The sequence below is a fragment of the Callithrix jacchus genome, chromosome 20 (assembly GCF_049354715.1).
Source record: "Callithrix jacchus isolate 240 chromosome 20, calJac240_pri, whole genome shotgun sequence".
NCBI lineage: Eukaryota > Metazoa > Chordata > Mammalia > Primates > Cebidae > Callithrix > Callithrix jacchus.
The window spans coordinates 31,765,290-31,792,854 of NC_133521.1; the positions used below are offsets into that span (position 1 = coordinate 31,765,290).

General features: G+C 45.9%; 1 protein-coding gene and 1 non-coding gene across 2 annotated transcripts in view; one reads left to right on the top strand and one right to left on the bottom strand.

Annotated features, from left to right (window-relative positions):
- Window positions 1-9,031: 9,031 nt before the first annotated feature.
- GLG1 (golgi glycoprotein 1) overlaps window positions 9,032-27,565 on the bottom strand; it is a 171,283-nt gene continuing 152,749 nt past the window's right edge. The window contains exons 19-27 of the mRNA XM_035281841.3: window positions 27,190-27,327; window positions 24,930-25,053; window positions 24,069-24,211; window positions 23,720-23,821; window positions 21,696-21,803; window positions 18,947-19,067; window positions 17,755-17,861; window positions 14,454-14,617; window positions 9,032-13,341 (exon numbers count right to left, since the gene is read on the bottom strand). Of these exons, the coding sequence (XP_035137732.1) occupies window positions 13,266-13,341; window positions 14,454-14,617; window positions 17,755-17,861; window positions 18,947-19,067; window positions 21,696-21,803; window positions 23,720-23,821; window positions 24,069-24,211; window positions 24,930-25,053; window positions 27,190-27,327 (1,083 nt within the window). The 3' untranslated portion in view covers window positions 9,032-13,265. The remainder of the gene's footprint in view (window positions 13,342-14,453; window positions 14,618-17,754; window positions 17,862-18,946; window positions 19,068-21,695; window positions 21,804-23,719; window positions 23,822-24,068; window positions 24,212-24,929; window positions 25,054-27,189; window positions 27,328-27,565) is intronic.
- Window positions 17,608-17,714, top strand: LOC118149790 (U6 spliceosomal RNA). The gene has a single exon (XR_004737508.1). It is a non-coding gene; the product is annotated as a U6 spliceosomal RNA (small nuclear RNA).

Below are 27,565 nucleotides of genomic sequence, written 5' to 3' on the forward strand. Positions count from 1 at the left end.
GGCATGAGCCACTGTACCCTGCCATAATTAAATCCTTTCACTGCTACTCTTGTGAACACTTTTGGACACTTTGACAGTTACACTGATGTATAATTGAGCAAAATCTCCTTTGCCTTTATTTTGAAGTTGCCTGTGCTCATCAGATGATCTGATACTCCACATCAAGAAGCTCCTCCTGCAAGGTTATGGGAGTGTTTTGAATTGTTTCCTGCGTTTCTTACTAGGCACTGCCAAGTGACTAGACCTAACCTTCTCAGCAACACTCAAATGCTTTTCCCTCTTTTACCCCACCCCCTCACAAAGGCATAGTTGGTCTCTCGAGTAGACTTCTCATACTACAGACTCTCATGTCAGTCTTCCCTTAGGTCAATTTACGCTTAGTAACTTGTTCTTCAGTTAGAAGACTTGATGTATAGGGTTTTTTTTTTAAGACAGGGTCTTACTCAGGCACCCAAGCTGAGTCCAGTAATGCAATCACAGTCACTGTAGTCTTGATCTGCCAGCTGAAGCTATCTTCCTGCCTCAGCCTCCTAAGTAGCAGGAACTACAGATGTGTACCACCACATCCAGCTACATTTTTTTTTCTTTTTTAGAGATGGGGTTTCACTATGTTGCCCAGGCTAGTCTCAAACTCCTGGCCTCAAGTCATCCTCCCACCTCAGCCTCTTTTTTTTCCCCCTGTGGGCTGCAATGATAGCTGAGTGAAACAAATGTAACCGAATGAGAGGAATAACAGTGGAATCCTACCTAGGAAGCAGCTGACTAAAGGGCCAAACAGACAGACATCTTGGCAACCTGTAACCAGCAACTTCTGGAAAGTTACTGATGGAGGATCTTTGAAGTTCATCCAAAGTTGGGATCCACTTGGCTGGGTGTGGTGGCTCACACCTGTAATCCCAGCACTTTGGGAGGCCGAGGCAGGTGGATCATTTAAGGTCAGGAGTTTGAGACCAGCCTGACCAACATGGTGAAACCCAATCCCTAAAAAAATACAAAAAATTAACCGGGCATGATGTCGGGTAATTCCAGCTACTCAGGAGGCTGAGACAAGAGAATGGCTTGAACCCAGGAGTGGAGATTGCAGAGAGTCGAAATTGCACCATTGTATTCCAGCCTCAGTGACTAAGCAAGACTCTGTCAAAAAAAAAAAAAAAAAAAAAAAAAAAGGTTGGGATCCACCTACGAATTGTTTTACAGTGTGAAAGCAACAGAAAACTCTCCATTGTTAGTGTCGGTGAACCCCCTCTCAGTGAATTCTCTGCTGCTTGGAGAAGTGACCCATACACTGCGCGAGTGCTGTACCATGTTGGCCTCCAACGGAAATGCTTCGCTTCAGGGCCATCCAGGACTTCCCACTTTCCTTTCCAACAACAGTGATTACATCAGTGGCCCCTGTTAGGGAACTGAGCTGCTGTAACATGTTTTGAAAATTAGGGGCCAAAAACGTGTACAAGGAATGTTAACAGCAGCATTACTTCTAACAGCCAAGGTGGAAACAATGCAAACATCTATCAACTAATGAGTGGATTAAAAACATGGTGGCTCAAGCCTGTAATCCCAGCACTTTGGGAGGCTGAGGCGGGCGGATCACGAGGTCAACAGATTGAGACCATCCTGGCCAACATGGTGAAACCCCGTCTCTACTAAAAATCCAAACAATTAGCTGGGCATGGTGGTGCGTGCCTGTAACCCCAGCTACTTGGGAGGCTGAGGCAGAAGAATTGCCTGAACCCAGGAGATGGAGGTTGTGGTGAGCCAAGATCGCACCATTGCACTCCAGCCTGGGTAACAAGAGCGAAACTCCGTCTCAAAAAACAAAAACATAGTACATCCACACAATGGACGATTACTCTGCAACAAAAAGGAATACATTTCTGAGACATGCTACAACCTGAATGAACCTTGAAAACATTATGTGAAGTGAAAGAATCCAGCCACAAAAGGTGACATATTGTGTGGTTCTATTTATTCAAAGTGTTCAGAATAGACAAATCCACAGAGAAAGTTTCATGGGTACAAAAGGAGATGGGGTGGATGAGGGGTACACTTTATTTTTTGAGACAGAGTCTCACTCTGTTGTTCAGGCTGGAATGCACTGGTGCAACCTTGGCTCACTGAAACCTTCACCTCCTGGGTCAAGTGATTTTCCTGCCTCAGCCTCCTGAGTAGCTGCGATTGCAGGTGGGCACCACCACGCCTAGATAATTTTTCTAGTTTTGGCAGAGACAGGGTTTCACCGTATTAGCCAGGGTAGTCTCGAACTCCTGAACTCGAGTGATCAGCCCGCCTTGGCCCCCTAAAGTGCTGAGATTATAGTTGTGAGCCACGGTGTCCGGCCTGGGGGTATACTTTAAATGGCTGAATTGAATGGTATGTATTATATGTGATACATCTTTTTAAAAAGTTAGATGCCAGGTTTCTGACCCAAGAGTGGCACACGACCCTGCTCTGTGGGCATCCTGATCATCTTTGGTATGGCAGGTGCCCAGGATCTGCATGCAGATTTCATACCAGTTACTACTGACAAGAGGCTCTCTGAAGTTCAAACCAAAGTTGGGATCTGCCTACAAACTAATTTACAGTTTTCCTTCTTCTCCAAGGTGGAGTGAAAGCAAAAGAACACTGCTGGATGTGGTGAGACCTGGAGGACTTTGTATAAGATAACCTTGGGTTCCCTGATTTTTTGACATGAATCTAATGCTCTGCTCCCGATCCTCTTGAGAGTGACATTTGTAAGTGCCAGAGGCAGTGTTTTTGTTTCTGTTGTTGTCTGGATTCTGTTCCATCAGTCCATTTATCTATCCTTGTACCAATACTTCACTGTCTTCATATTACAGTCACTTTTTAGTCTTGGTTCCTGGTAGTATAAATGGGAGGTTTCTTGTTCTTCAAGATTACCTTGGGTATTCTAGGTTCTTTACATTTCCATATACATTTTAGAATCAGCTTGCCATTTTTTAACACACACACACACACACACACACACACACACACAACAAAACACAAAAAAAACAACAAAAAATAATGCTGGGATTTGGTTGAAATGACTTTGACACCACATATTGGTTTGGGAAGAACGAAAACCTTATAATACTGAGTCTTCCAATGCACATACATGGTATATCCCTCCATTTAGTTAAATTTTGTTAGACTTATTTCTAAGTATTTGATGCTTTTGATGCTATCATAAATGGTATTGTTTTGTCAATTTCATTTTCTTTTTCGAGACGGAGTTTCGCTCTTGTTACCCATGCTGGACTGCAATGGCGTGATCTCAGCTCACTGCAACCTCTGCCTCCTGGGTTCAAGCAATTCTCCTGTCTCAGCCTCCTGAGTAGGTGAGATTACAGGCACGCGCCACCATGCCCAGCTAATTTTTTGTATTTTTAGTAGAGACGGTGTTTCAACATGTTGACCAGGATGGTCTCGATCTCTTGACCTCGTGATCCACCCGCCTTGGCTTCCCAAAGTGCTGGGATTCCATGTCAATTTCATTTTCTATTTGTAGCTGTTATGTATAGTTTATTTTTCTGTGTTCACCTGATACTCAGTGACCTTGCTAAACTAACTTATTAATTCTAATGGTTTCTACATTAAAAAATTTACTGTATATACCATCAAGTTGTCTGCAAATAATAAAAGTTTTCTTTCTTCCTTTCCAATCCTCATGCTTTGGTTTGTTTTTTGAGACAGGTCTCATTTTGTCATTCAGGCTGGAGTGCAATGTCAGATCTCACAACCTACATCTGCTGGGCTCAAGTGATACTCCTGCCTCAGCCTCTGGAGTAGCTGGGACTACAGGTATACATCACCACACCTGGCTAACTTTTTTATCTCTTTTGGTAGAGACAGGGTTTCACCATATTACCCAGGCTGGTGCTGAACTCCTGCGCTCAAGCAATCTGCCTGCCTAGGCCTCCCAAAGTACAAGGATTATAGGTATGAGCCACCATGGCCAGTCAAAAAAAATTATTATAAAAGCTTTTCTGCAATGTTTTTGTTGTTGTTTCTTTTAGACAGGTCTCTGTCACCCAGGCTGGAGCTCCAGTAGGCAGTGGCATGATCACAGCTCACTCCAGGCTCAGGTGATCCTCCCACCTCAGTCTCCCAAGTAGCTTGGACTATAGGCATGTACCACCACATCTGGCTAATTTTTGTATTTTTTGTAGAGATGAGGTTTCACCATGTTGCCCAGGCTGTACAGCTTTTTAAAATAACTGGTTTGAGAGAAGCTTTCACTGTCACCCCGAGGCTGGAGGGCAGTGTGATCACGGAACACTGCAGCCTCAACCTCCCCAGCCTCCAGCTATGCTCCCACCTCAGCTTCCTGAGTAGCTGGGACTACAGGTGCAAACCACCACACCCAGTTAATTAAAAAAAAAACAAACTTTTTTTATAGAGATGGGGGGTTTCGCTGTGTTACCTAGGCTGTTTTATTTATTGTTTTTATTTTTTTGAGACAGAATCTTGTTTTGTTGCCAGGCGCCAGGCTGGAGTGCAGTGGCATGATCTCAGCTCACTGCAACCTCCACCTCCCAGGTTCAAGCAATTCTCCTGCCTCAGCCTCCCAAGTAGCTGGGACTACAGGTGCGCACCACCATGCCCAGCTAATTTTTGTATTTTTTAGTAGAGACGGGGTTTCACCATGATGGCCAGAATGGTCTTGATCTCTTGACCTCGTGATCCGCCTGCCTCGGCTTCCCAAAGTGCTGGGATTACAGGCGTGAGCCACCGCACCCGGCCGCTGTTTTATTTTTAAAAATCCAGTCCGACTTTTAATTAAAGTATTAGTCTGTTCTTGCTTTGCTATAAGGAACTAGCTGAGACTGGGTAATTTATGAAGAAAAGAGGTTTAAATGACTCACAGTTCTGCAGGATCTGCAGGAAGCATGGCTGGGGAAGCCTCAGGAAGCTTACAATCATGGGGGAGGGTGAAGGGAAAGCAGGGAAATCTTCCATGGCAGAGCAGGAGAGAGAGAAGGGGGAAGTCTGCTATCAGGATCCAGTCATCTTCCCCTGGGCCCTCCTCCAATACTGGGGATTATAATTCAACATGAGATTTGGGTGGAGATACAGAGCCAAACCATATAAAGGCATTTAGACCATTTACAATAGAATGAATGGCATGGTTGGGTCTACGTATTTCTGATGGATTGGCTCCTTTACATTATTAAGTGTACATCTTTATTTCAAATAATGTTTTCTGGTCTTAAAGTCTACTTTGTCTGATATAGTATAGCTACATCAACTGATATCTTTTTTTTTTAAATTAAAAAAAAATTAAGGGTCTCACTGTTGCCCAGGCTGGAGTACAATGGTACGATCTTGGCTCACTGCAACCTCTAAGACCTCCCTGGTTCAAGCGATTCTTCTGCCTCAGCCTCCTGAGTAGCTGGGATTACAGGCGTGCACCACCACACCCAGCTAATTTTTGTATTTTTAGTAGAGATGGGGTTTCACCATATTGGCCAGGCTGGTCTTGAACTCCTGGCCTCAAAAGACCCACCTGCCTTGGCCTCCCAAAGTGCTGGGATTACAGGCATAAGCCACCATGCCCCGCCCTACTAGTTTTTATCCACTGATGCGACTTGCTTGAGACAGTTTTACTAGAGTGGTGGTCAAATGCTGACTTTCTAATTCTGTAATTCCTTCTGTGTTTATTAGTTTGAGGTCTATGGGATGTAGTGTTGATAGGGTTTTATCTACTTCTCACTTGCCTCTGTTCCCAGGGCCTAGCTCTCCAAGTCTTTCAACTGAAATCCCGTTGTATTCACCAGGTTCCCTCCTTTTGAGAGGCCTTGAAAACTATCTACTTCAACACTGTGACTTGGCAAAATACTGCTCTGCTTTAGAGGTCTGGGCTTGGTGTTTTAGGTTCCCATCTTGTACGTATTCAGATTGCCCAAATGGCTTGAGACCTAGTCATCTATTTGAAGCCATTCAAGCCTCTAAATTTTGTCACTCCAGCTGTTGAGACTATAAAAACACAAAAAACCTGGATCCTCAGCCTCTGGCCAAAGTTGGCAAATGCAAGTGGCTGCAGTCAGCTCTCCTCTCCACAATCCTGACCCTTCAGTTATTGTTGCCTCTGCAACTCACTTAAAACAAAAACCTCACCTTTGGCTTTCATTTTCCTTTGTAAATTTCCATCTTAAAAAAAAAAAAAAAAAAAAAAAAATTTCCATCTTAAGAACTTCACAGGCTAGGCAAGGTGGCTCAGGCCTGTAATCTCTGCAACTTTGGGAGACCAAAGCGGGTAGGATCACCTGAGGTCAGGAGTTTTAAGATCAGCCTGGCCAACATGGCAAAACCCTGTCTCTACTAAAAATACAAAAATTATTCAGGAATGGTAGTGGGCACCTGTAATCCCAGCTACTAGAGAGGCTGAGGCAGGAGAATTGCTTGAACCTGGGAGGCAGAGGTTGCAGTGAGCTGAGACTGTCACTGCACTCTAGCCTAGGTGACAGAGTGAGACACTGTCTCAAAAACAAACAAAACAACAACAAAAAACCCACGCCTGTAATTCCAGCATTTTGGGAGGCCGAGGTGGGTGGATCACTTGAGGTTAGGAGTTTGAGACCAACCTGGCCAACATGGAGAAACCCCGACTGAACAAAAAATAGAAAAGTTAGCTGGGCATGGTGGCATGTGCCTGTAATCCCAGCTTGGGAGGCTGAGGCAGGAGAATCACTTGAACCTGGGAGGTGGTGGTTGCAGTGAGCCGAGATCACGCCACTGCACTCCAAGTTTGGCAACAGAGCGAGACTGTCTCAAACCAAAAGAAACATCTGAGAAAGTATTAGACCCAGTCTCTGGTTCTCTCCCCAGCTTTCTGGGGCCTCTCTGGTGAGTCTTTTACCTTCTCTGGGCCTCAGATCCACTGCCTACCTATTACACCCAGTTATAAGGCTACAGAGTGAACAAAAAAGAAATCACTGCTGTCCTTACAGAACTTAAGCCTAACTTTTCCATCTATAAAATGGGGATATTACAACCTCCCAGAGAGTAAGTGAGCCAGAGAGCTGGCTCTTCGGGAGGTGGCAGTGGCATACAGGAAAATACCATGAAAACGCAACGTCAGGGGCCTGCCCAACTTTTCACCTGGACCTGTGTGTCCCGCAGTGAAATGAACAGACCTTCACTGCCGTACCCTACTGCTACCTGGGGCTGTTGGGTGCAGCTCAGTTCTATGGCCTGATACTGGTTGCTCTCTGGAGAAATCGTTGCTATGTGGCCCACCCTAAGGGGTCTATCAGCTAAAAGGGTCAAGGAGAGGTCACGGCTCCAGGACTCAGGCAGGAGAAAGGTATACTCCTGCCAGGGCCCTGGTGTATGACAGCAAAGCATTAGCAACGGCCTAGTCCTTAGAGGAGCTGCCTGTGCTCTAGCCTCTTACCTTGTTTGGGCCAGCTTCCTCCTAGTCTGCTGCCTGGGAGACGTTGCCCCTCTCCTCCCCACTTTTCTCTTCCACATCGTCCAAGTGTCTCCCCAAGTACAGGGTGTTCGAGGAGACAGAGTTGTGCCGTGGGTTGCTGTGGGCAAGGAAGGTGGGAATCTAGGGCTGAGGCCGAGAGCTCCCAGGGCAGGCCTGTCCAGGGAGTGTACAGGCTCCTGGGTTGGTGATGTTCTTCTTATCTTCCCCTGCAACCTAATGGAAGCTGGGGTTTTAGTTTGGTCATCCAGATCCCCAAGCCAATTTGGCCAGTGAGAGGAACAGTACCTGGTGGGCAGGTACTCCTGGGCACTGCTGGTCAGCTATCTGAGAAGGGCCTCCCTTTTCTGTATGTACCTCATTCTTTCATCAAGTGAGAGTTGATGTCTAAGGTTCTCATTTTGGCTACAACCCTTTAATTCCTAGCCCTCTTTGAGGACAAATTCCAAATGCCTCTGAGGATTAGGCTGGCCATGGAGTCTCTACCATAAACATCTTCACATATAAAATGTCAGGGTGGCATAATACATTCAGGCTGCTGAGGCTTCAGCTGGGCAGCTGTCTCCATCACCAGCTGCCAGGGCCTTTGGGGCTGTGGCATTCACTAATGGGGCAGAGAGGAGCTGGGGAAGTGGGTAGGTGAACCAAAATCTCCCTTGTAGGGTGCAGTGGTAACAGGAGCCTGAACATGGAGCCCACCTTCCTAAGCTTAGATCAAAGCAGGCAGCCTCTCCAAGACACTCACAGATAGGCTCCTCACATGCAGAGACTGATGGCTGCTTTGGGCTCCCTAGACAAAGTGAGATTTGCAGTGAGGACTCACAAGGCCCCCAAGTCCCTCTTTCTCCTTCCTCCTCTACTCTTCACCTCTCCCAAACTCTCCTCTATGTCCGGGCCCACCACCTCCTAGGTGGCAGCTGCCTATGAAGGGGGTGAGTTCTGAGAACAAACCCTGGGTCCCAAGTAACTGCCTCCTCTAGCAGCTCATCCCATTCCTCAAATCATAGTAGGGATATTACTACTTCAAGGAACCCCTGCTACCATGCACATTCCTCAATCTGTTCATTTTTAACACGCAGATGCAAATTAACTTTGCTGAGAGCAGAAGCAGCAGCAGAAAAAGCTCAGGGAGGGGGTCTGGTGACAACTACTGATGTAGGGACTGGGCTGCTGAGATGTGAGGGAGAGGACTGACAAGGGGCTGAGGGGGAAGAGTGGCCAGAAAGACCAGGCGCTTCTCACGACCAGCCATTCACATGTCAGATCTGTAGGCAGAGCTACCAGGTTCTGCTCTCTCCAGGACAGAGCCTCATGACGTGGGCTTAAACATATCAGCAGAATGATTAATTCTGGACACACTGGCTCAAGAGTTAGAAAACCCCAGATGTGACTTCCAGCTCTGCCACTAGCATACAGAAACCAAGGGGATCAAGGTCCCCTGTCCTCCAACAGTCCTCCAATGCTATTCTGCTGGATCTAAATGGCCAAGAATGAAAGACCTGATAAGCAAGGTTTGTGAACATCAGCTGGCAAGGTCATGGTCACTGCTTCCACTAGCAGAGAGGTTGTAGAGCTTCCTTCCAGTTACCACAGAGAAGATTTAACAAGTAAAAACCTGCAAACTCTTTATTAAATTCTCCCATTTCATCTGTACAGAAAAAAATGCACATTATGTTCAGAACATATCTCAGTAACATCTCAAAATTACACAGCATGGACATGTAAAAACAAGGGACCGCTAGGATTTTATACATAGAAAGGAAACCCATTTACAAAAGAGGCTTGTTAATTGTACTTTTTTCTTTCTTTCAAAAAAAAAAAAAAAAAAAGTGAAAGGCCTAAGATCCCACACAGCATTTGCTGTACAGTCTGTTTTCCGGCTGGACTGGCTTGGGAACACCGTGCTGGGGGAAGCTACCCAGGAAGCTCTCCCACTGCCGGCTCTCCGTGGGCCTCCACCCAGCACACCACAGGGGTACCTGGAGGCAGTTTATATCACCCTAGCATGTCTGACAGAAGGCCCTGCTGGGCTCTGGGGTCCAGATGTCAACTCTACGTTGGGGGAAGGCAAAACATAATCTAGAGGCACTGTCTGAACTTTCTCCTGGCCCAGGGAGATTTCTCCACTGCACACAGCACAGCCTCCTACATGTGTGTCGTGCTAGAGCAGAGAGGGAGAGGACCACCCGTTAGGATCCTGTCACCACCAGCCTGAGGAGACAGCCCCATCTTCATGATCCAGGTGACAAACAGTCCCTGGGTCCCCACAATGATCTCACCAGATGGCTTTGGGGAGCTCTTCACTCTGAAGATTCAGTCTGGTTTGCTAATAACTTATCTATTATTTGAAGCATGCGGAGAAAGGACCAAGAGGGGGTGCAGTCAGAGGGATGAACCAGCAAAGACCAACGGGAGGGAAGGCAGGCAGGAACCTTAGACCTGGCCTCAGGCCTTCTGGGAACCAAAGCCTAGTGGAGAGAAGGCAAGTGGGGAGGAAGTAAGTGTCCCTCAAGGCCCCAGAGAGACCCACAGAACCAGTGGCTGTATTTTACAAAACCGCTCAGGTGTTGCCCAAATGGTGAGAAATAAAAGGAAGCACTGTGATCTTTCAGGTTTTCCAAACTCACAAGACACTGACATACAATATACCAAAATGCACATAACTGAGGCCCAGGTGGGTGGATCACATCTGGTTAGGAGTTTGAAACCAGCGTGGCCACATGGTGAAACCCCATCTCTACAAAAATACAAAAAAATTAGCCCGGCATGGTGGTGCATACTTGTGATCTCAGCTACCTGGGAGGCTGAAGCAGGAAAATCACTTGAACCTGGGAGGCAGGCAGAGGTTGCAGTGAGCTGAGATGGCGCCTCTGCATTCCAGTCTGGGCAAGAAGAGTGAAACTCTGCCTAAAAAAAAAAAAGCCAAGTTCGGTGGCTCATGCCTGTAATTCCAGCACTTTAGGAGGCCAAGGTGGGTGGATCATGAGGTCAGGAGACCGAGACCATCCTGGCCAACATGGTGACACCCGGTCTCTACTAAAAATACAAAAATTAGCTGGATGTGGTGACGTGTGCCTGTAATTCTAGCTACTCTGGGGACTGAGGCAGGAAAATCACTTGAACCCAGGAGGCAGAGGTTGCAGTTAGCTGAAATTGCACCACTGCACTCCAGCCTGGAGACAGAGCAAAAACTCCATCTAAAAAAAACCCACCATATTCTTCTTTTGCTTTTATAAGCCAAAATTTAGGCTGACTGTGGCTGACTTCTGAGGTTTGTAGTCCAGCTTCTTTCTCCTTAGATTAAGTTCTTACAGTATGTTCTAAGGAGGTAGGGGAGGAAACGGGAAGGGAAGGCCTCTTTTCAGTGAAGCAACCTCCTCTCCCCAGAGGACTCACTGTAGTAGAAACTTCGGGACAGAAGTCACACCACAGGCCTGGAGGGTAGGAGGACAGGAGACACTTCTAGGAGCCACAATGACCTAAGAAGAGAATCTTCTCTTAGGAAGCCCAACAGAAGTCAGCCACATAATTCCCTTTCCAATCTGCCTTGATAAAACATAAAACATGAATGTAGACACCCTCACCATTGGATTCCTCTGTTAGTTGATCTCAGGAAACAGAAACAAATAAAATCAGACAGTAACTTTCTGTGGCATCTTCAGGGAAAGCTGTCCCTTCACCAGGATGCATCCCCATCCCGGCCAGCTAAGTGGCTTACTGTTCCCAAGAAGAGTAAGCACAGCATGAGACAGCCGAAGGCCTGCAATGTGTTCAGGTCAATACCTGCTCACTAAAGACTAGCTCACCGGCTACCCTAAAATCCTACCTTCCAAGGATGTACTGGCTCAGAACTAGAGCTGGGAGTGGTGGCCGTGGGGAAGATCGCTTTCCCTGGAGTGATCCCAAGCCTATGGCATGCATGGCTCCCCTGCTGGCGCTTCTTGCTAGCAGGCTTGTCTAGGGACAGCAGCAACAGCAGCAGAAGTTCAGCATGTACCCAGGTGAAGGCCTCACACAGCTCCCCTTCTGTGGGAGAAGCTCCACTGGGAATAGTTCATCTTGTTCTTATTAGTTTGTCCACACAGCTCACCTTCAGTACTCCAGTGCCTCCAGCTGGGCAGCCCAGGCTCCAGGTGCCTCTAGAGGGCTTGGGAGCACACTGTGTATAAGAGCTGTCAAGACACTGGCATGAACTGGCAAGTCCAGATGACAGCGACCCAGCTGCTTTAATGTCAGCAAGTACCGGAAGCCTTAGCCTTGGCAACACCCCTGCCCTCTCCTTCTATTACTGTTCATGGGCTCGACATCAGGAGAGGAGATACAGGCCAGAGTCCATCACCCACTCACATCCACAGAAAGATCATGGTCACTCTTCTTGAGCAGTCTCAGCCAACTAACCGACTTATGAAGCCAGGAACCAGGGGTGCCCCGGTCCTGTTTTATTTTGCCAAATGAGGGACTCAATGAGTGCGGCCAGTTCAGATTTCGCTGGCTTTGGAACTTAGAAAAACTTGCTCAGGGTCCTGCCTGGGCCTCTCAAGAGCCAGTCACCAGAAAACGCTCCAAGTAGAATGACGAAAGACTTTCTTGTAATAAGCAAGTGAAGATACTGGCAGAGCTATCTTTTCTATTCTGACCATTTCTAAAGATGACAAATGTTTCAAGAACCAAATTCCTCATCAAACTTCCAAATCTGCAGATGACAAATGGGATTTTCTCTCAATTTGGAAAGAACACAAATATCAAGATGATAAGAAGTGTAAGGGTTTATGCACACTGGAAAGGAAGAGTGCAGAGATGAAGAATACCCCACCCGGTCAAATGGTGGACATTCATCCTACCTGCAAACCACACCAGACACGTCTGTAGGAACCTGCATATACATGACATTCCTGGTTCTTGATATTAGCCTCAGCAGCCCCCAGCCCCTAGGGGAACTTGTAGAGAACTCTTGGCCGCTCACTCCGGCTGGCAGTGGTGGGAGAAGGGGTGTGCTGCTCGCACCCCACATTTCCAGTTTGAGGAGGCTGAAGCATCCCAGACAGCTGCAGACAATCAGGAAGACCCTAGGAGCAGGACCAAGGAGACTAAGCAGCTTAGCAGCTTCCCTTGATGACTTGGCAGGAGGACAGACAGTTGGCTTCTGGAACCCACTACCTCCAGGAAGGGCAGCAAAATAGGAAAAAAAGACAGAAAACCACAGTACTCAAATATACGTCAGTCAGGTTAGACAAGGAGTAACTTGGATCAATGCATCCACAAACTGACACACTTTGTACTGAACACCCTTCGGGGAAGATGAGTGTCGCTCGGGTCCTGCAGCGTGTGCCAACCCTGCAGAGCAGAAGCAGGGAGGGGAGGGCGCCAAGGGTGGGCCTTGGTCTACGTGGACAGTTTTAGGCACGTGATTTATAATACTTTGTGGACATCTAACAGGTTAATAAAATATATATTATATAAATATATCTCCTACTGTACACACTGCTTTCTTGTGCAGCCACTGTGATTTCATGCCCCGAACTCAACCAAAGGTGTGCCAGGCTGAACCACGATGCCTGGACTCCTCCCTCACACCCCAGACTTGGCATCTCCACACTGGAGGAATGATGCCAAGAACACTGCTTCTATGAAGCCCATATTCTGCAAAGGTTGATGAATCAACAAAAGACAACATTAGCCAATGCCTACTAGAGTGGGTACAGGCAGCAAACGGACAAAAAGAAAAAAAACGGAGCAAATCCTCCATCTTTTAATGTGATAACTTTCCACACCCTCTCCACACGGAGGCACAAAGGAGCTTGTCTGGGAAGTTTGTCTGGAGTGTGTAGAAAGGTCAGGCTGGACTACCAGTCACATCCTGAGACCACACTAAACCTTTATAAGCCATTGTCTCTGACCGGTATTGTAGCCTGAAAAATAAAGCAAAGTGAGTCAAACTCCAAGCTCCCGCTTCCTGCCCTGCTGCTCCCCACACCAGTCTTCAAGGACCCCTCCCGCCACAGTCCAAGCCATCTGCTGGGGCCACCTAGAATGACACAGCGCAATGTGTTAGAGCGTGAAGGACAGAGCTTCCGGAGTGACTGTAGCCTGAGCAGGGTCGGTCCAGAGGCAGCTGAGTCCTGTGCTGCCCTGGAGAAGGAAGGTTCCTGGGATCCTGCTGCCCAGGGACTCGGGGACTCGGGGACTTGGAATCCAGCCTCTCTGTGCAGACGCGTGGACTGTCCAACTTCACAAACTTCCGGTCCCTTCCCCTCCCCAGCTGCCCTTGTCTAGGGAGGCTCATGCTTTGCTTTAATGAGGTGAGGAGACCATAGAATACCCATGGTCTTGGAGCTGTGGCTGGCAATGGCTGATGAGGGTAGAAACTGGAAAGCGTCACCTTCTCAGCAGAAGAAAGCAGGACCCCACACAGCCTGGGGAGCGGCTGCCCACCCACTCCTTGGTGAACACCATAGCCCTGGCTCGGCCTCAAGGTGCTTCTGAGAGAGGAACAAGACACCTCAGTAATGGCACACTGGGTCACCACCCAACTTAGAGGGCTTCCCCTCTAAGTTCTGTCTTGGTTTTACACATTCATACGAAAGAAATAACCCCATTGCCCAAATGAAGCCTGGAGGAGATGCGTTACTATATACGTTTTTCTCTTTTAAAAAAATTGTTTTTTGGTGGTTTTCTTAAAAAAAGCCTTTGAGTTGCAGGTCAGGTGAGTTGTTTCTGGAAGTACCAGTAGTTCTGTTGGTACAAGAGAGACTTGTCTACAGGCAGGTAAACCCAAGTTTGCCAACAAAGGCAGGAACCCCAGCGGCCAGCTGCTGCTGCTGCACGAACGGTGAGGAGGAGGAGGACACCATGGACATGAGTGGAGGCTGGACGGGACAACGCAGTGGATACCTGCTGACGCTCTAACACGGGTGTTGGTGTCACCTCTGAGAAGAGCGAGGTGAGTGGGGATGCTATACAGGAGGGCTGTACAAACTGGGCACTGGATAGGTAGTTCCTTTGGTGGTCAAGGTGGCTCTACCTGTCCTTGAGCTCTCGTGTCACTCGCTTGGTGATCCGTCCACACATCAAGCCAATCAGGAACAATATACAGATGCTCCCACTGATCACAGAGAGAATGTAGTTCTTAGATGGAGATGTCATTACTTGCATGGCAAGATCAGAGAAGCCATCTGCTGGGGCCACCTAGAATGACACAGAGCAATGTGATTCTCTCAAAGAGCACTGGGCTAGTGGCAATGTGAGGTCTAACTTATCCCTCTTAGTTCCTAGTTTAATTTATGTCTTTTCTTTTGGAGTGGGAGGGCAGGAGATAAGAAAAATCAACACAGCCAGGTGCAGTGGCTCACATCTGTAATCCCAGCACTTTGGGAGGCTGAGGCGGGCTGATCACGAGGTCAGGAGTTCAAGAGCAGTCTGGCCAACACAGTGAAGCCCCAGCTCTACTAAAAATACAAAAAATTAGCTGGGCATGGTGGTGTGTGCCTGTAGTCCCAGCCACTCAGGAGGCTGAGCCAGGAGAATTGCTTTAACCCGAGAGGTGGAAGTTGCAGTGAGCCAAGATCACATTGCTGCACTCAGCTTGGGCAACAGAGTGAGACTTCGTCTCAAAAAAAAAGAAAAATCAACACAAAGCTACAACTTTTTCCTGATCATAAAACTATATACATGTTTACTGCACAAAAGTAGAAATACAGAAAGATACAAAGTAGTGCGGTCACCCACAATTCCATCACAGTGATCTCCACTAACATCACAACACTGAAGATGTGCTGGGCCCTGGACAAAGGGCTCCCCCTGCCCTCACTCATTTAGTGCTCACACCAAGCCTAGCAGGCAGTTTTCACAACTCCTGTACTCTGGATGGAGAGTCACTGGCCCAGGGATGAATGTGGTTAAATGACTTCTATAAGGCCATGGGTTCTTCTATCTTTTGATTTATGTTCTTTAACTTCGTTTGCTGCCTTTCTTTAAAAAACAAAGAGAAAAGATGAGACTGTTCTGTATATTCTATGTTTTGTAAATTCTATAGTTTGGCTTTTTTTTTTCAGTGAGTTGGGGTCTTGCTCTATTGCCCACGTTGGCATACAGTGGTGTAATCACAGCTCACTGCAGCCTTAAACTCCTGGGCTCAAGGGATCCTCCTACTTCAGCCTACAAGTGCACCACCATGCCTAGCTAATTAAAACAATTTTTTTTCTGGCCAGGCATGGTGGCTTACGCCTGTAATCCCAGCACTTTGGGAGGCCACAGAGGCAGATCACCTGAGGTCAGGAGTTTGAGACCAGCCTGGTCAACATGGTAAAACCCCCACCTCTACTAAAAATACAAAAATTAGCCAAGTGTAGTGACACACACCTGTAATCCCAGCTACTCGGGAGTCTGAGGTGGGAAATCATTTGAACCTGGGAAGTGGAGGTTGCAGTGAACTGAGATTGTACCACTGTACTCCAGCCTGGGCAACAAGAATGAAACTCTATCTCAAAAAAAAAAAAAAATTCTGTAGGGATGTGGTCTCCCTATGTTGCCCAAGCTGGTCTCAAACTCCTGGGCTCAAGCGATCCTCCTGCCTCAGTCTCCCAAAGTGCTGGGATAAGAGGTGTGAGCCACCATAACCAGCCTGTATTCTGACTTTTTTTCACTCACCATTATATCATAAGCATTTCCCACAACAAAAACAATGTGCAGGCCGAGACCTGCCTAGGCAACAAACAAGATCTCGTCTCCACAAAAAATTTAAAAAGTAGCTGAGTGTGGTGGCATGGCCTGGGTCCCAGCTACTCAAAAAGGATCACTTGACCCCAGGAGTTTGAGGCTGCAGTGAGCCATGTTCATGCCACTACACCAAAAACGTAACTTATATTGACAGAATACAGTTAATTGCCCTCTACTTGTGGACATTTATACTTTAACCTCAGCTAGTTTTCACCCTCAGTTTTCCACTGCTTTCCCCAGCAGACCTCAATGGTAGCCTGCTATGGCAGAATCAGGACTGAAAGGGTCCCCAGGTACACATGCCCCTATTCTTTTGCAACCAATCCTGGCTGCTGAGATGGTTTCCCCCAGAGGCATCTGGGCTGTTTCTATGCTCATATCATATACACAGACAGAGTAGGGAAAAGTGAAATGAATGAGATTTGAGCTCCAATAGCTGCCAACACAAAACAAGCTGTGAGTTACTCTGAGTCACTCTGAAGCAGTAACACGCAGCTCAAAGGAATGGACATAATGAGGGAGAATGAACTAACACAGCATCTCCTGCTGCTACTTCGCTGAGCCATGGGCTTCAAAGACGGCTTTCTTCCCTTGGGAGAAGGGTGAGGAGGGTGCTGACTACTGTGATATACAGGAGCCCTCCCCTGTAGCTTCAAGCTGTCTAGCTATGAAGACTTTCTCTGATTGTTCCTCTTGCCTTGCTACCCTTGACTTGGAAGTAGATGGGTGATAAAAGAAATGGCCAGGAAGTAGGGGCAGTCCTGGAGTTACTCTCTTGATCTTAGGTCACTGCAAATGTCTATCCCAATGTTAGTTGATACAGAAGAAGCATGGATCTAAAAACCTGAGGGTCTTCGGGCAAGTCATGACCTCTGAAGTCAGTTTCCTTCACCGTAAGGTGAGGAAATAGGCATTCTACTTACCTCACAGGGTTTAAAGTTTCAAATGAGGTAAAATGTCCACCAAAGTGTTACATAAACTATAAAGCAATGTATACACAAGAAGAACTATTATTCTTCTCACTGAGGCTGAACCTCTATAGGAAAAATTTCCCCTAGCTCAAGAGCCTGGGTATCATACACATTCACGAGTGTTCTGCAGTGTTTTCATCCTCTTCTTCTCCACGTTCCAGACCAGATGAGTCTGGAACATACATATTTTTCTCCTAAAGCCTCACATACATATTTTTCTCCTAAAGACTGTGTAAAATGATAAAAACAAGCTTCAAGACAGGCGAGGCTGGATTTCTTTCTTTTGCATGGGTGTGACATTTCTCTTCTCTTTGGGTGATTCACTTTTCAGTTACGAACCGTGGGCGAAGCGAGAAACGGGTGGCCCTGGCAAAGCCTTGCAGACAGCCCGACCTACAGGGAGACGGCTCCAGGCTCATGGACAGCCAAGGAATTTTAAAAACACACTGACCACGTTTTCAAACACACTTATTGATAGTATCATGATACGGATAAGGCCAGTACACTATCTAAAAGAGACTGGACAACCAGTGAGAAGAGCAGCATGGCCTTTGCTCAAGGATGACATGCAAATTGGTGAAGTGTTCCATATATTTTTATTTAAAAAAAAAAAAAGGAGATATTTTTGGTCCTTACCTTTGCTGCGTAACTCCACATTTCAATCCGGTCATTGAGGCGTTTTTTGCACTCAGGTTGTAGCCTCACCCGCTTATCCTCCAGTGCCTCCATGAGACAGGACATTTCTGTGGGAGGAAACAAGTAATAGGAGAGACCCGAAACTGCAGAATAGAGAAATTCCTGCAAAGTTGGGGAAAGGGTCCACAACCACCAGATTCAGATCTGTAGGTTCAACAAAGTTAAAGACATACTAGGAAACTTGACCCAGGATCCAACAAGAGAGAGAAATGACATGTTACCTCCAGAGTTGGCATTCAAAGTCTCTCTTAAAACCTCCTTATTTTTAAGAGCCAGATGTGGTGGCAAGCATCTGTAATCCCACATACTTGGACGGCTGTAGCAGGAGGGTCCCTTGAGCCCAGGAGTTTGAGACTATGATATAGTAAGACCTTGTCTCAAAAAATTAAAATGAAAACAGGCTGGGTGCAGTGGCTCATGGCTGTAATCCTAGCATTTTGGGAGGCAGAGGTGGGTCGATCACTTGTGGTCAGGAGTTTGACACTACCCAGGCCAACATGGCAAAACTCTGTCTCTACTAAGAAATACAAAAATTAGCTAGGTACAGTGGTGGGTGCCTGCAGTCTCAGCTACTCAGGAGGGCGAGACGTGAAAAATCACTTGAACCCAGCAGGTGGAGGGTGCAGTGAGCCGAGATCATGCCACCACACTCTAGCCTGGACAAGAGAGAGACTGTCTCAAAATAATAAATAAATAAAAATAAAACAAAACCAAATAACTTCTCTTAGTTTTATTTGGGCATACATGGTTCAGAAAGAACGTTCACACCTGGTCAGGGAGCCTATCTACTGAGTCCACTGTGGCCACTGGGGAAGCGTATGAAGCAGTTTTTGGTTTGGGTTCAGGGAAAAGGACCATGATGATAATTTAACTCCTGCTTCCCTGATAAACACCTCAACTCTCCCTTCTCATCAAATCTGCAGCTCTGGTCATGATTAGGTCAGTTCAAACCTGCAGGCTTATTCCTAATTTCATGATGCCACAAACGCCTAGTTTTGGCATCACTCAGGTCCGCTGGGAATGCCGTCTATGACTGGGTTATAGCTATAGACCACAGTAGCTGCAACTGATGTCTAAGAGGGAGTCTTCCCAAGAGGGTTCAGGCAGGATCAGAATGAACACAGAGACTTACGACGCCCGCGGCCAGGGGTGATGGCTGCGCAGTGGTGTTTAATGTCCAGGGCACAAGCTGTATGAAGAACCGGGTCAACAAAGATGTCTGCTTTGCTTTCCTTCAGCATATTTAACACTTCCTGGAAAGGGAGGGTCATTGCAGACAGAGCTTTTGTAGGGGAAATGCATCAGATCTATTGTTTGTAAATCAAATCAACAAGTTAATCGGGGAAAGTTGAGGGCTAACAACAGAAACTACCTTGATGATGTACAGAATGCAGATCTTTAGCACCCAATTTAATTGAATAACTACCTTTTTAGAGATACAAAACTGTGTGTTTAAAAAAAGCAGGGGACTGTAAGTGACCCAAAGATCAGATCTGGGTTTCTGGCAGTCCCATATGTCATGTCATTTTGTTTTAATATAAATGTTAAATGTTAATATTTTTATTGGTATGATACGATTGTGTTACATAAAGAAATATGAAAACGTCAGGCATGGTGGGTCACGCCTGTAATCCCAGCACTCTGGGAGGCTGAGGTGGGTGGATCATGCAGGCGTTTTGAGTCCAGCCTGACCAACATGGTGAAAAGCTGTCTTTACTAAAAATACAAAACTTAGCTGGGCATGGTGGTGTGCACCTATAATCCCAGCTACTCAGGAGGCTGAGGCAGGAGAAATGCTTGAACCTGGGAGACGGAGGTTGAAGAGGTTCAAGGGTGCGGTGAGCCAAGATTGCACCACTGCATTACAGCCTGCGCAACAGTGGATGACTCTGTCTCAAAAAAAAAAAAAAAGAAATATGAAAACACATGAAATCTTAAAATCAGAGTAATATGCTATACATGCTATATTAAAATTCTTAATCAGGACTGGGAGTGGTGGCTCACGCCTGTAATCCCAGCACTTTGGGAGGACAAGGTAGGAAGATCACTTGAGGCCAGGAGTTTGAGACTAGTGTGGGTAACACAGCAAGACCCCATCTCAACAGAAAATTAAAAAAAAAAAAATTAGCTGGGCGCAATGGCTCAAACCTGTAACCCCAGCACTTTGGGAGGCTGAGGCAGGTGGATCACGAGGTCAAGAGATTGAGACCATCCTGGTCAACATGGTGAAACCCTGTCTCTACTAAAAATACAAAAAATTAGCTGGGCATGGTAGTGCATACCCGTAATCCTAGCTACTCAGGAGGCTGAGGCAGGAGAATTGCCTGAACCCAGGAGGTGGAGGTCGCGGTGAGCCGAGATCGTGCCATTGCACTCCAGCCTGGGTAACAAGAGTGAAACTCTGTCTCAAAAAAAAAAAAAAATTGCTGGGCATAGTTGTGGGCCCTGTAGTCCTAGCCACTTGGGAGGTAGAGGTGGGAGGATTGCTTGAACCCAGTTTGAGGTTCAGTAAGCTATGACTGCACCACTGCACCCATCCTGGGAGACAGAGTGAGACCCTATCTCAAAAAAAAAAAAACTCAATTAGATAAAGGCATATTTGTTTACAAAATGTTCTACTTTACTTCTGTCATTCTCGGAAAGAAAAGCAGAATGGACGAGCATAACATCTACTACAAGAGCAATTCTTATTTGTGTTTACAGATAATTCTGAATGAGAGGAATATCAACATGATGGAACTGAAATCAACTCTGCAGACTCTCCATTTATACATAAGGGAACTATGAGAGTAAAGACAGGTTGGAAATGTTGCCATATATAAAAGTTAGTGTGCTCCATTCAAGACTCTAGTTCCTATAAAACAGCAATAACAGGAATCAAAACCGAAAACCAAAAGCCAAATAATATTCCGAAATCCTCCCCAAAGTTATATGGGAAGATGTGATGATAAAGGAGGAAGAGGACAATGTATGGATCTAGCTTTCACCCACTCCCACCATTCCTCAGACAATGTGGAATCAGAAACATTTTTAGCAGATGAAAAAATCTGCATACAATATTCAATGATTCCATAATGACATCAACGAAACTCTTTTATAAAAGGCTATTTTTTTTTTTTTTAAAAAAAGATCAAGTGGGCCGGGTGCAGTGGCTCACGCCTGTAATCCCAGCACTTTGGGAGGCCGCGGCAGGTGGATCACAAGGTCAAGAGATGGAGACCATCCTGGTCAACATGGTGAAACCCCGTCTCTACTAAAAATACAAAAAATTAGCTGGGCATGGTGGCGTGTGCCTGTAGTCCCAGCTACTCAGGATGCTGAGGCAGGAGAATTGCCTGAACCCAGGAGGCGGAGGTTGTGCTGAGCCGAGATTGTGCCATTGCACTCCAGCCTGGGTAACAAGAGCGAAACTCCAACTCAAAAAAAAAAAAAAAAGATAAAGTAAATTATTTCACCTTCAATTTTGCAAGATAATGTATGCTTAGTGGTCATATTTGGAAAAATGTTTTTATATGACATTTCTGAAATGAACTAGTTTCACTGATTTCTATGAATGTGGAACATTTACTGACACTTGGAACATTGGTACTGGCACTTGGCTTTGGTATTATACTCACAGTATCTTTAAACAATGATCTAGTCATGGGGATGACACACAGTCATGTGTAATTAGTACATGTGAAAAGAATATTCACATTATAGGAGATGAGCAGTCAAGAACCAAATGAAAATTTGGTAAGAAGGAATAGCAAGAAAAGAGTGGTGGGCAGAAGGTTTAGATTTTTAGTTTTGTTACCAAAGTAGGCAGACTACAGTATTAAAAGGAAGAAGAAGAAGAAGAAAAGAAAATGTAGTGAGGAAAACAAGGTGACGGTGGTTACCTTTTTACACAATTCTGTTTTGATCTTGAGCAGGTTGACCTTAAGGCACTCCTCCACCTGACCTGTCTGCTCTTGGGCTGCTGCTTCTTCAGCACACAGACTAGAGATCTGTTCAGGAGACACAAAACACAAAGCCATCCCATTGAGCACAGAAACGAACCAACAGGTTTGTTTTGTCTTGTTTTGTTTTTTGAGACAGAGTCAAGCTCTCTTGCCCAGGCTGGAGTGCAGTGGTGTGACCTGGGCTCACTGCAACCTCTGCCTCTCAGGTTCAAGTGATTCTCCTCCCTCAGCCTCCCAAGCAGCTGGGACTACAGGCATGTGCCACCATGCCTGACAGACTTTTTTTTAGTAAAGATGGGGGTTTGCCATGTTGGCCAGGCTGGTCTCAAAGTCCTGACCTCAGGTGATCCTCCCACCTTGGCCTCCCAAAGTGCTGGGATTATAGATGTGAGCTGCCACACCCAGCCTGAACCAACAGTCTCAAAAGCAGATGGGTCCAGTGATTCCAATCAGCACTGGAAACTGAGGAATCTGTGCCCCTCTTTAGTGGTCCACTGCTGTTTTACAAGCCAGGGGTGGTGGCACTGCTATCACCAGAATCCTTGGTCTCTAAACATGTCAGTTTGATGATCCTCCCACACCTGTGCCAGACCTCATCTCAAACAGCTTCCTGGTGGGTTTCATGCCCCTCCTCCTGTATTGGATGCCAGGCTTCATTCTTCACAAGGACTAGCACACCGAATGGAAAATCAATAAATGTTGTATCTACGCTGTCAACACTGAGACTGGAGTCAGATCTCAGGACTTGTCAAAAAGAAGGCTGCTACTTGATTCCGTAGAAGCAAGGTTATATAACCAAATAAAATATGGAAAGCAAACACTCGACATTCACATAGGTTCAGGGTTAACCCAGATTCACAACTTGAGAAAGTGTGCACATGCACACACCCACATACATGCACACATACACAGGGGTTGAGAAACACAGCCCACAGCCCACAGCAAAGACAAAAATCCTAATCTTTTTTTTTTTTTGAGACAGAGTCTTGCTCTGTTCCTAGGCTGGTGTGCAGTATCACCACGCCTGGCTAATTTTTTGTATTTTAGTAGAGATGGGGTTTCACTATGGCCAGGATGGTCTCAATCTCCTGACCTCATGATCTACCTGCCTTGGCATCCCAAGTGCTGGGATTACAGGTATGAGCCACTGTGCTGGTCAAAAACCTTACCTTTCTTTGGACAGTTTTATGAGGAAGCTTTTTTGTACAGCTTTTGCTATGAGCTCCTGAAACTGACATATGTTGAACAGGGCTGTACACATGGTCTTTTTCTTCTAGCTAAGAAGTCCAATAAATTCCAAGGATGGGCACTCCCTTACAGCCATTATAGAAGTGCCTTTTTTTTTTTTTTGGAGACAGAGTCTTGCTCTGTTGCTGGGGTGCAGTGGTGTCATCTCAGCTCACTGTAACCTCCACCTCCTGGGTTCAAGTGGTGTCCTGCCTCAGTTTCCCAAGAAGCTAGTATTACAGGTGTGTAACACCACGCCAGGCTAATTTTGTATTTTTAGTAGACATGAAGTTTCACCGTGTTGGCCAGGCTGTTCTCAAACTCCTGACCTGAAGTGATCTACCCGTCTCAGTCTCCCAAAGTACTGGATTACAGGCATGAGCCACTGTGCCCAGCTGGAAGTACTTTTATCTTTTTGGGAAGTCTTGGGGTATTCTGAGTTGACCATACAGAATAAGGAGAAGGGAAGAACAAATTTACAAGGAAAACTATAATGAAAGAATACCCTCATTCAATAGAGAAATATGCAACCAATGCTGTACAGTGTCAGGACTAACACCAAATAGAATTCAGTGTTACAGAGAACAGGAACGCAGACCATGGAGAGCCTAGAAGACAGCCTTCAATTCATCACAGATTATTCAGGACTGAAGGGAAAGAAAGCAAACAACTTTTCTCCAGTGAAAACTTCTCTGAGTGGCTCCGTGTGCAACCAACTTTGCAACAAATCCCACCTCGTCTGAGCAGTGCAGCTGCAGCTGAGGATCCAGGCGGTAGTCCAGGGCGGACTCCTGGATAATGATCCGGATCTGGTCTTCGCAGTCTGATGACAGGCGCTGCTTGTGACAAAGGGAGGATACATTGGCTGATCAGAAAATGCAAAAGCAGGACACGAGAAAAATAAAATAAAAAGAAGAAGAAAAAAAAGTCTGCTTCTGATCTGGCCCCTTAGCCCCACCGGCTTGGGGAAGATATGAAAAAGGTTTTTGGAAAACCAGAACAAGCTAGGGATTTCAAAAGAGAAAATTCCCAGGGATAGAGGCTCCATAAATATACCTTTGTAGAGAGCCCAGGCCAGTTTACCTGGTCAGCATATCTCAGCTTGAGGCAGGAGATGACTTGTCCTTCTAATTCTGAATCATCCTTGGCTTTAGTCAGGATACCGTGACAGAATTTAGGAATGTCAGCTTTACAGGCTTTTCTTAGCATGGGGTTTAAGCGGTAATCTAGAGCAGAAAGCAGAGAGTGGGTGACAAATATTCCACCTTGGATTCACACATTTTTAGATATCCACCTTCCTAAAGGGAGCATATTATGTCAATGACCATGACTACAACCATGAATCTGTCTATTCAATAAACATTTACTGAGTTCTCACTACACTGTTTTTAATCACAATATGATTTAGTTAATGAGTACTTCTGGAGGTCCTCAGGAATCTTTCTACTCTGAGGGGTTTCACGGGGATTCCAACAGTCTAAGGTAAGGAGTCCTCAGAAAAATCAAGCAGACATCAGCAACCTTCTCCGTAACAGATATTTTTGAGAATACTTAGAAGGAAATACAATATCCAACTCACTGTGCCCACGAAGTTACAAAGTCTTCCAACTCAGAGTTGAAATGTCTCTGTTCCGAACTAGGTTACCCATACATTCTCCTGCCACACTCATCAAGTTTTATTGAATTTCTAGATTTCTCCTTCCAAGGAATGCTGGCCCTGATTTCTTCTGAACGTTCTTGAAGGGCAGTTTTCTGGTTCTTCTGGCCTCCTCTCTCCCCTGACTCTCCCTCCGTTTTTCTGGATGCTCCTCAGAAAAGGAAGTCTCCTGCTTACACTCAGACTCCTCCCTTCAAATTCCCAGGAGTTTGATCAGGTCACGCTACAGCCACTGAATTCCTTTTAAGATACTCAACGGGGCCAGGAGAGCCAAGCCAAGCTCTTACCTGTGTTCTGGGTGATTTGGCGCTTGGTTATCATTTGTTTGCATTTGGGATCCATCAATTCACTGTTTTTATTTTGCTTCAAGCACTGCAACATGGTTTTAGAATCTGCTTCTGGACAGAACCTCTGCAAAGAAAACAGTTTTATAAAAACAGCTATCCAAATACGGCAATTAACTCATCTGCAACCGCTTTTTTAGGGGGGAGACAGAGTCTTGCTTTGTCATCTAGGCTGGAGTGCAGTGGCGCGATCTTGGCTCACTGAAACCTCCACCTCCTGGGTTCAGGTGATTCTCCTGCCTCAGCCTCCCGAGTAGCTGGGATTACAGGTGTGTGTCACCACCCCCAGCTAATTTTTCTATTTTTTTTTTTTTTTAGTAGAAATGGGGTTTTACCATATTGGCCAGGCTGGTCTTGAACTACTGACTTCAGGTGATCTGCCTGCCTCTGCCACCCAAAGTGCTGGGATATAGTCGTGAGCCACCATTTCCTTGCCACTTTTTTTTTTTTAAAGGATGATCAAGTGCAGCAACATAGGTGTAGAAGGAACAAATAAATCTGTACTGGCTGTGCTCAATTAGTTGTAAACACCACTGCACTTGGACTAGCCTGTGATCACCCATAACGTCTATCAGAAAGCTGATGAAAGCAGCAGCCTGAAGGTGTCGTATGGTACAAGAGGAGCAGCTAAGCCTGAACAAGCATTCTCTACTGTATTTCTCACATTTCTTTTCACTACCTCACTGGTTCTTACTTTGGCATGGGACTGGTTTCCTATCTAGAAGGCGATGTTAAGTTAAATGACATCTCAGGAACCTACTTATTATTTAAGCATGAATGTAACACTGTACCAGGTGGCTGTGTAGCCCTCAAGCCCTATCCACCCAAGTCCTGTGGGAAAACCTAGGAATTCTCCACTAACCAATATGAATAAGGATGTGGGGTAAGGACTCACTGGTTCATTTTAACTAAAGGGCTATAATCCTACCAAGCAGTAAAGAACTAGGGCCCTGTACACTTACTGCTGTCCATTAAATCAGAGATTAGTTTTGGACTAGTAATAAACTCCATCTCTGTTCTGCAAATCCACAAGTCTTCAAGTGTCACAGTGTCTGATACACCCTAGTTGAGACAATTGAGCATTGAGCCTCTCTTCCTGGTTCTGTTTCTAGTTCTCTAAAACATGTGATTATAATCTGCTGACATCTTGTTACGGGGACAGGGATTGCTCACTGACTTTTAGAAAATCTTACAAAGCGCTCTCAGATCAGAGCCTGACATTTCCATATGACTCAATTTCAACAGGCCAGTTAAAAAGATTTACATTGTAAATTCCAAATTCTCTCTGGATGTTATTTGATAGTGTAAAAAGTAGCATTTTAATTTAAAGGAAAGCTGAAATAAAGGAGCTAGAACCTTGAGTTTAAATTAATTTTTTTTTTTTATTTTTTGAGACAGAATGTTGCTCTGTTGCTCATGCTGGAGTGCAGCAGTGCGATCTCAGCTCACTGCAGCTGCAGCCTCAACCTCCGGGGTTCAAGTGATTCTCCTGCCTCAGCCTCCTGAGTAGCTAGGACTACAGGTACGCACTACCACACCAGGCTAATTTTTGTATTTTTAGTTGAGACGGGGTTTCACCATGTTGGCCAGGCTGCTCTCTAACTCCTGAGCTCAGGTGATTCTCCCGCCTTGGCCTCCCAAAGTGCTGAGATTATGGGCGTGAGCCACCTTGCCCATCTGAACCTTGAGTTGAGTCTCCTTATGTGTGTGGCTAGATCAAGGAACTGACATCTAGGTAATCAGCTCAGCCCTGATGCAGAGAACATCTGGTGAAGGAGGGAATGAAGCAAAACAATCTGTAGAACAGAAAAATCTGAGTGTGGCAGATGGATGATCAGAACACTAGATGGTCACTTTCTCAGTATAGCTACCTGGAGTTGTCCTCAAAACCAATCATCTATTTATTGCACATCTATTTACTTGTGTCTCAGGACAAAGCTAGGTCAGTTTTCTCAGCTCTGTGGTTTCCAAACTTGAGCCTGCATCAGAATCCCCTGGGGAGGCTATTAAGAAGCTTTGTGCTCTACTCCCAGAGCTTCTAGTTCAGCCCAGGAATCTGCAAGTTCCCAGGGGTGCTGTGGCCACTGCTGCTGGTCTAAGGACCACACTGAGAGAAAGCTGGGACTGAGGAAGTTGCTGTGGTTGTTTGTGCTTTGTTGTTTTGTTGCTCCCCTGTGCCCGGCCTTTGGTGTTGGCCCCTCACCTTTATCATCTGCTTGCAGACCCTCATGAGGGTGTAGTCTAGCTCTGGGTCCATCATCTCTGTCTCCTGTAGCTTAAATACTTTCTGGTGGCAGCGGGTGCTTAATTGCTTCTTGTTTTCTTTCAGACATTCAATAATCTACAGCATAAGAGTTACAATCAAGTTGAGCGATGTTAGGGACTGATTATCCACCTGTTTGACTGAAGCATTTGGTTCCAGTGTGCCTCCCACTTCTCTATCCATTTCTAATTCCCAGGCAATAGGAATCTGGATTTTCTCACCAAGGAGAATTATGTTTAGAGATTTACAACTTTAGAGCTGACAGCAAACTCAACTGGATAAAAACCCAGTATGACTGGCAGGGTGCGCTGGAGTC